Here is a 10,658-nt window from a genome sequence, read left to right as displayed (position 1 = left end):
TACTGACTGTGGAGGTCAGTTCAAAGCTCTCTCTCCACTCCATCAGGGCTTGTAAATGAACTCCCAAGACACTCAGCAACCTTGCAAGAGCCACCTGGGGGCAGTGGCTCTTTAGCCTTGGGTGAGAGAAAAGGCTCCTTAACATTTGATTGAATTGGGAATAATGTTCTCCTATGGCGATTCTACAGTTAGTAGAAACTATCATCTCAGGAACGGCATCACGTGAAGAAAAGCATTACGTGTGATCATTAGGGGACTGAGTTAGAGGTTTATTTCTTCTATATAGAGTTTTGTGTCTTATTGTTAAAATAAAATAAAAAAGATATCTTCAGAAGGCTCCATATGCATCCCCCCGGGCGGTCACTGCGAAAGTGGGGTAGACCTCATACGTTGTATATGCGGCCAAGTCTTGTCCGAGGGTCACTGCTTGCTTGAGCTGGGCTGCGGACACGGGTGCAGTGGCGCTAGGGACAGCATATCCTGGAGGAGGAGGCAGAGAAAACGGCGTGAAAGGGAGTCCCGTTGGCTTCCCTTTGGCTTATGGTCTTCCTTTCAGAATAGGTGCATATTCTCAGCTGTGCATTTTAAAAGGCGCTCTCAGGGGACTCATCCTTTAGGGGGCAGCATTCCTCCAAGCGAGGTGGAGCACCTGTTGCAGAATCACTTCACTGAGAGAATTAGAAACCTTGGGGATAGAGTCCACTACACAAACTTAATAGGATGCTGAGTGGATGAGAGTGTGGCATTCAGAGCTTTCTCAGAGGGTCTCAGAATTTATGAAGGAGGCAGGGATGGGCGATGGGGCTCTGTGGGTCTGCTTCTGCTACCTCCCCACCCCCACCTTAATGAAATGATGGACATTGCTTTCACCTGAGAAGTACTTGTAGGGAGTGGGTAGACCAGTAGGATAAATAATTACTATTTTAGCATGTTTTTATATATGGCACCATGAAAGCAAATACTAAGTAGCCTTCCCACAATTAGACCTAACCTTGAAGGGCAAATAGCATCTTCTCCCCCTACCATCAAGCTACCTTTGGTGTATTTGGATGCCTGTCCTCCCCCGCTCCTCCCTGCAAACCAAGTTTTGAATTATAAGGAAATCATTGTTTGCTGTCATCTTAGTGTTATGGTTTTATATATTATTGATTTCAGAGAGGAAGGGAGACAGAAAGAGAGATAGAAAGATCAATAATGAGAGAGAACCATTTATTGGTTGCCTTGTGTACATCCCCTACTGGGGATTGAGCCCACAACCCCAGTCATGTGCCCTTGACTGGAATCAAACCCGGGACCCTTCAGCCCACAGGCCGATGCTCTACCCACTGAGCCAAACCAGCTAGGGCTTAGTGTTATGTTTAGTTGATTAGTAATCACTTTTGAAAAAGAGAGCAAAGCAGTTCTTATCTTAAAGCAATATTAACCCGTTAGTATTTTAGACCAAAACTGGGTATTTGAGATGATCCAAAAATTGCAAAAGATGATGAGAAAAAGGGAAAAGTAATTAAGCAATAAACAGGGATCTGATAAAACAAAACAAAACAAAAAACCACCCACAAAAGCCCATTTGTTTTATGCGCTGTGGAAGTCTGCCCAACCCCAAACACATTGATTTCTTTCCGGTGGCTTCTCAGGAGGTGGTGGCTGGAAGCTGGCTGGACTATTTTTTTAAAAGTTGAATCCACTCCTTGGCTCCTGCACTTTGAGCAGTAATGCTGACTAATGCACTAGTGAAGTTTGGTACATTTCCCAAGGATATGAGAAATGTGTTAATAATTATTTTCATGATTTTGGAAACAGAATATCTAAAGTAAGTAAGTAATGTATGCATATGTGTGTGTAGCATAGATTTTATCTTTAGGGATTTTGAATTTTCTTTTGCAATTTGGCTAATTTCTTAGGCACAAAAGTATTTGTGTTTTAAACAGATTCTTCCCTCGAAGCCTATTATTCTCTGCTTGATTCTGCTATAAAGTTGTAATAGATTCTTAAATTCTTAAGTATTCCCAAGACACAGTCATGCCCTAAATTTTTTTTGCTTCTTGTAGGCGCAAATAAGTATGGATAAGATACAGTATTCTTGGGAAAAAGTAAATCCTTTCCAATGTGAAAGCAAACTTTAAAGTTCTCCTGACATTGGCTCATTTATTTTTATAGTATGTTTGTTAGGGGTTGTTGGGGTACAGTTTTCTGCAAGACAGGGGTTCAACTTTCTTCAAGAACTGAGAAGTCCTGGCCTTGTCCCCAGTGCACAGACATCAACACCCTAGTTTATGAAATGCAATTCTGGGGTTGGTGGCCCTAGTACAGCCCAGGGGAGACCGTGCTCTCTGCAGTGGCAGCTGGATTGAGGTCACATCATTCGTTTCAGCATCACCTGCCAGAGTGGAGTATCTATTCAGAATTTTTGGGAAATAAAGAAAATGAGATTTGGCCCAAGAATATGGATGTGAGGGTTATAGAGTTCTCATACCTTCATATAACCAATATACAAATTAATCAATCAATAGGAATCCATATTTCCAGGTCTAGTCAGAACTCTGATTTGGGCTTATGGGGGTATCTGGATACAGTGACAAGTCAGAATGAAAAAAACAAAACAAAACACTTTTATTACTTAAAAAAAAAAAAGAATGGAGTTACTCAAACTGAATGCTGAGAAAATATTTCCAAAAGAAATTTGGTCCCCTCTCTAGAGGATTCATTTTTTAAATTATCAGCATTTATTGTAGGTATATAATAAATGCAGAAAAGTCTTTAAATGTGACCCTGAAGACTTGTTGATCTACAGATAGACTTTATTTTAAGCAATCAGCGTCTGCCCCAGACAAAAATTATAGAAGAGATAAAAAATGAGGTCTGATTATGTACATATTGAAAGACTCTCTCTCACCCCCCCCCCCAATTTTTTTTACTTAAAATAATTTAAGAAAAATGTAATCTACACATCTCTTTCATAAATCGAAGTAATAAAAGTAAAATTGAAGGTTGGATTTGGGGAGGGAGTGCAAGGATTGCTTAAAAGCTGATTGACCTTGGCCAACTGACTTAATCTTTCCAGGACTCAGGTTCTTCATCTATACAACAGGCATTATGCTAGAACCTACCTCTGTGGCGCTGTGAGCATTACTGAGATAACCTAAAGTATGCTAGGGATTTAGGTGAGAGCCTGGCACATGGTAAGAGCTCAGATAAACATCAGCTGTTAAGAGGTAGTTCCAAAGATTCTTACTGAAAGTAAAAACCAAACCAAAGCAAATCAGATGCAGAGAGACTGGCTCATTCAAGATCACATGGCCTAGACCCAACCCACTTCTGCTGCCCAGCTCAATTCTCTTGCCTCAGACTTTAATGGTTCACTTATCTGGCAAATTCTTTTTGGTCACCGATGGTGTAAATCGCATTTATTGTAGGTGGAGTTTATAAACAACTCTATGAGTCCATGGTACCAAGAAGGGTTTCCAAGACACTCTGTGCAGGGTGCCCTCTCTGGCCCAGTATTTCCATACCTGGAAAAGCGGCAGCAGAAGCGGCAGCAGCTGCTGCAGTGGGAGCGCTGGCCCCATCGGTGGGAATGCCCAGGGTCTGCAGGGTGTACTCGGCTGCGTATGTCTTTGCTTCATCCACGTAGGCACTTAGCTTCGGAGGTGTGAAGGCGTGGCTGGAAAGCACAGTCAGGGTGAGCCTTTTAAACTCGTGCTACTGAGACAGGTAAACAGCTAAGGTGCTGTTAGCTTTTGAGGAGATAGGATGACAGAATTTTGTGTGGGTATTTTTCACTCTCTTTGCCATTGAAGTTTCTAAATATATATTATATACATGTAGACATATCTATGAATGGACCTAGAACATTGGTGGTTGATGTCATTCCTGGAGCATACTTGTAATGCATTATATGGCTTTTCTAAGGTGCATGTGAAACACGATGGTTCCTAAAATAATGCAGAAATGCAGGCTCCAGGTAAAATTCAGAAGGTGATATCCACTAGCAGAGAGGTTGTATCATTGGTCCAAAATTTAAACCTCAGAGCATGATGTTATTTTGTATAAAATGGCTATGTCATCTGGTTCAACCTAAATACTACAAAGATCAAAGAATGGGTTATACTTTTCATTTCTGTTAAATTTTACAGCTGCAGTTTTCCATTGGTTGATTTCACTACCAGGTCTTCACTGTCTACACAGAATTTGGGGGTTTTGAGATGTCAGTTTCATCGTTGGCACATACATCCTAACTCTACATCTCAATGTTTCATTTAATGAAAAATGAGTGGGTAGAAGACTTGAATATTTATCTTATTGAGATAGTGATAAAATGCACTTAATTTATAAGAGTCTCTTATTCTAAAATTGGTATGATTAGGAATTTGGAGAAGTTACCCACATTGCAGGATTTTGGCTGGCCAGAGCAGGAATGGTTATTTTGTATAAGAATAGTTGTCTTTGATCTTGTCCAATGGTAGAGTGCAGTTGATATACTGGCTGTCCCCAGTTATTTTTCTGACAAATTTCTTCTAATATCTACAAGAGTAAAAAGAAAAAAAGACTTTTCTTTCAAATGTCACATTTGCATTATTTCTCCAGCTTTCAGGTTTTTAACTCTGTCCTTCAGAGTTTAAACTAATATAAAAAGATATAAAATGCTACATGGTTTAATGACTCACAAAATTTAACATGAACTCAATTTGAACTCTATTTAAAATGTTAGGTCTATTAATTCATAAAAACCATCTTCACACCACTTAGTCTGACATGTTTTTAGTTTAGTCCATTAGCTGTACCTTTTTACCAATAGTTTAATTTTATGATTTGTTAGATATATTTATCCCTATTTTAAAATTTTATATTCTAGCACTGTGTGGCTGGATTTACTCATTATTATCTTCAATCCTTCTCTTTCTAATGGTCTAGAGAAAATAACCTAAGGATACAGTATATTCTTATTTGATGTTATTTATCATAAAGTTTAACTTCATATTTTCATAAAAATAGAATTTTAAAGTTTAATTGGTTAGTCTTTATTGATGAGGATTGATAGGTGGGTGTTGACAGTTGCAATGTTTTTGGCGAAAGACCACTTCTGGTTATTTTTACAATAGTCTGGTTTATAGCAGCTTCCTGCATGGTTTGTTTTTTTCTATCATTACTGCAAACTGAATCATGTCTAAAGGCACATATTTTCTTCATCTTGAAGCCATTTTTTGGTGGCCCACAAGCCCTGATACTCCCATTAGTTGGCAGATTCAATAAACTGTGCAAAATAGGGCATAGATCTGAAAAACAACAACAACAACAAAAACACACAACTCTTTGGGACGGAACAATGTCCCAGGAAGCCCTATGGAGCTTATCTCATTTGTTCTAACTCCAGTCCAGCTGCAATAGCATGATCTTTCCCAGTTTATTCAGTTTATAGATTGCTTCTAGCTTCTTTATTAACTTTTCTTGTAATATCCTCAGTTTTGTAGCATCTCTTGTCATATACAAAGCATTCTCTGAAGTTCCTGAACAATAGTAAATTGCTTTATCTGGCAGATATTCTGTAACATGTGCTAATGGAGTAGCAGCTCTAACTGCTGACTGCAGGTCAGCATGTGTCCCTCAGCTCTTCTTGTTGGAAGCTCAGAGCTCCTCTATGGAGTTCTTAAGGCTCCATCATGAAGGTTGCGGTGACATGGTCTTCAGTTTCTAAGCCATAGTTGCAGAAATTCGGGGAAAAATTAATTAAAGAATTTTCACTAGCTGATAGAGATGGTTACTCACATCTTAATAAAAAGCATGACCAGTTTCTAGCCTGGGTTTGATATTAAAAGCAGAGATCATAGCTCATGCTATAGCAGCTCTCAGAACTGTTCTACAGAATTTATGATGATCATTACTTTCTATTTTCTTAGAAGATTTCTAGTTTTCCCAGTAGTTTAATTAGGTTTCTTATTTTGAGTTTTAACTCAAGGGAGATTGGGTGACTAGCTTTGTGTTTTCTGAGCAAAGCTCTGAGTGCCAAACTCATGGCAGTTACTGGATTTTTTTATAATGATCTGTGTACCTGTCAGTATCCTCTCACTGAATTGCCATATAATGTTTTCCCAGTTTTATTGAGATATAATTAACATACATCATGGTATGAGTTTCAGGTGTACACATATTAGTTTGACTTACATATATTGTGAAATGATTACCATAATAAGCTTAGTTAGCTTCAATTATCTAATACAAATGCAATAAAGAGAAAAAGTAGGAAAAAGAAAAAAGTTACTTTCCTTGTGATGAGAATTCTTAGGATTTATTCTCTTAACAATCTGCATATATATTATACAGTGGTATTAATTATAGTCATTATATTGTACATCACATGCCTAGTACTTAGTTATCTTATAATTAAAAGTTTGTACCTTCTGACCACGTTCCTCCCGTCCCTTCAATTCTCCCACCTCTACCATCCACCACTGTTAACCATAAACCTGATCTCTTTTTTTGAGTTTGGATATATTTTTTTAAGATTCCACATATAAATGAGATCATACAGTATTTGTCTTTCTCTGTCTGATTTATTTCACTTAGCATACTCAAGGACTATCCATGTTGACACAAATGGCAGGATTTCCTCATTTTAAAAAATATGTTGACCATTTGTATAGTTTCTTTGGAAAAATGTCTATTCAGGTCTTTTGCCCATTTCTAAATTGGATTACTTTTTCTGTGCCACATAATTTTTGATGGTAAGGGATTGTGTTATATTCCATTTTCTATCACCAGAACTAACAAAATACGTGTTAAAGAATGCCCAATAAATAGTTTTTGCACAAATAAATGATTGCTGTTTACCACTCTGATAGGAGTTTTTGTTTGTTTTTAATTGTCTGGGTAGGGTTAACAGAAACCTTAGATGTACAATTTTGTCTGTCTAAGAAAGCCAGCAATTCTACAAAAAATATTCAAGATAAACTTTTAGAAAACCAATTTTTCTACTCGATTGCAATCATAAGGCTACTTCCATAAATTTGGAGCCTATGCCTTTGTGGTGAGAGTAGAACATTTTTCTTTCGAATATACAAACTATAACTCTGAGCAACTACCAGGTAGATATTGGTTATTCAGCCCAAGTGTCTTTGCAGAGAGATCAGCATGTACTGCACAGGGAATAATCTATTGGTTAACTTAGAAACAGTTTTGTGTTATTTTAACTGTGTTTATTATTCAGTTTCCATTCTAAAACAACTTTTATCACTTTTAATTTTCCAATAATAAAAAATATAGCCTCATGCAGAAATCTGGAAAATTAGAACTGTGAAATGAAAGCAATAAAATATCACTATAGTGCTAACTGTGCAAATATAATCACAGTAGAAAACTTAATTTGATATGACTGATGGTGCCTTATAGTTAATATGAGTAATACCACCTTAGATGACATGGTATTTCCTCTTAAACACAGTGTTTCTAAGAAAAGATGTCCTAAATGGTCCATTCATTGACTGTCATGAATATTCTTCATTTGCTAACCAACCTGGCTTACATACAATTGCCATTTATTTTGAACTAAGGTCTTGGCTTTATATTATCTTACTTAAGGTATTGGTTGATATTCTCAGTAGCTCTCAGGATCTTTGCATTTCAGTGGAAGATTATTTAAGGTACCAAATTTTATAATTAAAAAAAAAAAAGAAAATCTGTAATGGAACAACACTCAGCACTCTGACAAGACATTATGTTGACTGGTCACTTTATCTATGTAAAAACAAACAAATAAACAAAAAACACACAAGACAAAACAAAATAGTAACCTAAGTAGGGATCCAGTCAAATCATTTGATGAAAGGAGAATAATGGATGTTGGCTCAACTTAAAAAGACTATCTCTGGAATAACATCACGTACCTGGGGAGCAAGTTTAATTCCATGGGGTTTTAAGGTAACCGGATTCATCGGGGTGAGCTCCATCCCAGGTAAAAGATCATAGAGTTTCTCTTCTTTCTTGTCTCCTTTGACCTGATATCCACGACCCAGGCCTGTGTATGCCAAATAGCCACGGCCGCCCAGGCCTCTCACTCCCGCAGCCCCTACAGGTACATTCATGTAAATTTCTAGGAATGTAAGAAGGCATTAAACCGAATCAAACCACCAGAAAATCACCCTGAATCTTACTGTAATGGAAAAGTTAGCCCAAGTCACATTGATTATTGCCCTGAAGATGGGTAGAAAACCCGAGGATTCTAATGTAATGAAACTCAACATAAGGTAGAGTTCACCAGAGGTGTCTTTCTTTTTTAAAAAAATGATCTGTGGAAGAAAGCAATACTATCAAAGCTATTGATAATTATATAAGCAACTTAAAAATTTGGTACAGATAAAATATTTTCCGTTTCTGTCTTCCGTTAACCTTTTATTGACATTTTTTCTGTAGAATAATTAATATTGGGAAGGTATTTAAAAAAAAACACACAAAAACACCCCAGCATAATATAACCACATACAGTGGTCATATCAGTCTTATTTTGTCATTGAGCAATAAGTCAGAAATGAATTCTAGTTTTCCCAATAATGCCATCCTCGATGACCTGTTGGAAAACCAACATTGAAAGCATTTTTAAATTAACCACCTTCTATTTTATGTTCTGTCCATGTGAGGCTTAAATTTCTATTGAGTTTCATTAATAGATTCCTTTTGATTTTTTTTTTTTTTTTTCCACATTGCTACTTTGATTTCCTATTGGTGGCATAAAGTTAAAAATGTTAAATTGATTACCCTTCATCCATGAATATCATTCATTGATTTTTTGTTTTTGTTTTGTTATAAAGGTGTTTTTTCCCCCTTGGAGTAGTTTGTTTTTCCTTACATTACAACTGGTTGACAACTTATATTGAATGTATGGATTGTTTTATGATGTGATTTTAGATTCTAAATGCATAACGTTTTAATTATGTGACAAGTTACATATGACTCCAATATGGTGATTCAATGATAAGAGAGACGTGAACAATTGTGGACCTGAGATTTAGTTTGTGCAAATGTTATGGGTCCCATGCAAAGATCAAATGTGTGGAAAGACTCATTTGTACTATGCTATGACCAAGTTTTCTCAACCAGTTGTAATGTGAAATAAGATTCCTATGGAAGGATAACTATTGATAAAATATTTGATTTTTTTAAAAAAATTTTTCAAGTGCTTTTCTCCCAGTGGACTCATCCAGTTTTTCTAAGGTTATTGCAATACAAATCGTTTGAAATCACAGAGTTGTTCTAAGGCAAGAGCTGATTAGTATTACCTCTAACAGAAGGGGCTCGGATAATGGCCCTGTTGCCAAAATGTCCTTTGGTGGCTGGGAAATGAAGGCTAGGAATCGTATAGGCCTGCGGGGCATAGAAGACAGGAGCTCCGAGGTAGGCTGTGGTAGGATCATAAACATGGCCCAAAGAATAGGTATACTCTCCTTGCAGCATGGTGCCCCTTCCACCTGTGCCTCGGGTATACCTGACATAGCTGTCCTTGTCCACTGGTTTGGCTAGGGTCACTTCAATGGGGGAGCCATCCAGCACCTGTTATGGAGAGCAAGGAAAAAGCAACAAGAAATATATGAATACAACCAAGGGAGGCTGAGCCCTCATAATGGGTCTCCTTCTGTATTAGCCTATTTGCTGCTATGTGTACTGGCTGTTTTAATTATATATACTTGTCTCTATAGGTTGATGGCGTGGGTCATTTAAATTTTTCCCTGAATAGGTTGTTGATAAGTTGCCCATAAGCTGCCAACAGGTTTTTACAGTGACAAATTGGCCACCATCCATGAACATATTGGTTATAAATTTATTGTCTGAATACAGTCACTGAGACAGAATTATGTAATATTTTTAATGTGATGTATATGTTTTAAATTACATGTTTACATGTTTATGTAATTATGTAATTCTAAGACAGTTTAGGTTAATTATGGAGATTAAAATCTCCAATACCTAGCAGAGTACAATGAAGATGAAAGGAAACCAATAAAGAGATCTTATAAATTATTAACTTTTTTGGTTATGGGTAGCCCAGTTGGGCCTTTCTGGCTGCTAGCCAACTACAGGTCTTGCTCCTTAGAGTTGCTACACAATAAGTACCTTTTCACTGGGAAGGAGGAGAGACCTAAAAGGTGAGGCACTACTCAAGGAAGAGGCATCTGAGGCCATTACCTTGTCTCCCACATGTACTTCCTTGGGAAGCAACCTTTTGGCCTGTTGAACAGTTGGTAACTAACAAATGGAGATGGTGGATAGTACGAGGTTTCTCAAGTTGAGCACTCCTGAAAATTTGTCCTCAAGAATTATTGAATTGGTTCTATTCTGACACAAATTTTTGACATTGAAAAACAGCTCCAGATAATAGCTGAAGATAATAATTGAACATAATAGAAGTGTTTAGATCTACATGTGTGACTCACTTCTGTGTAGCACTGTCATACACAGAGACCAGGATGGCTCTCAACAAATACTTGATAGAGTAATGTATTCCTTATCAAAGCAACAAGGAGTTATGAGAAAGCTTTTGTGCTTTCTTTCTAATAATATGATGGGCTCCTATTTTATATAAATGAAATAAATGACATAAAATGTTCCTGCAGAAATTCCCTTCCACAGTAGCAATCATCCACCCTTATTATCTGATGTCATGAGCAATTCAG

General features: G+C 37.2%; 1 protein-coding gene across 2 annotated transcripts in view; it reads right to left on the bottom strand.

Annotated features, from left to right (window-relative positions):
• Window positions 1-328: 328 nt before the first annotated feature.
• Window positions 329-10,658, bottom strand: part of A1CF (APOBEC1 complementation factor) — a 48,744-nt gene continuing 38,414 nt past the window's right edge. Inside the window, exons 7-11 of one of the 2 annotated variants that reach the window (XM_008152953.3) lie at window positions 9,267-9,537; window positions 7,878-8,083; window positions 4,385-4,521; window positions 3,510-3,661; window positions 329-480 (exon numbers count right to left, since the gene is read on the bottom strand). In XM_008152953.3, the coding sequence (XP_008151175.1) occupies window positions 329-480; window positions 3,510-3,661; window positions 4,385-4,521; window positions 7,878-8,083; window positions 9,267-9,537 (918 nt within the window). The remainder of the gene's footprint in view (window positions 481-3,509; window positions 3,662-4,384; window positions 4,522-7,877; window positions 8,084-9,266; window positions 9,538-10,658) is intronic. The other variant, XM_008152954.3, reaches the window with a different exon arrangement.

Source organism: Eptesicus fuscus, chromosome 17 (assembly GCF_027574615.1).
Source record: "Eptesicus fuscus isolate TK198812 chromosome 17, DD_ASM_mEF_20220401, whole genome shotgun sequence".
Classification (NCBI taxonomy): Eukaryota; Metazoa; Chordata; class Mammalia; order Chiroptera; family Vespertilionidae; genus Eptesicus; species Eptesicus fuscus.
The sequence above is the reverse complement of the archived record's forward strand: the minus strand, read 5'-3'. Positions and strand labels throughout refer to the sequence as shown.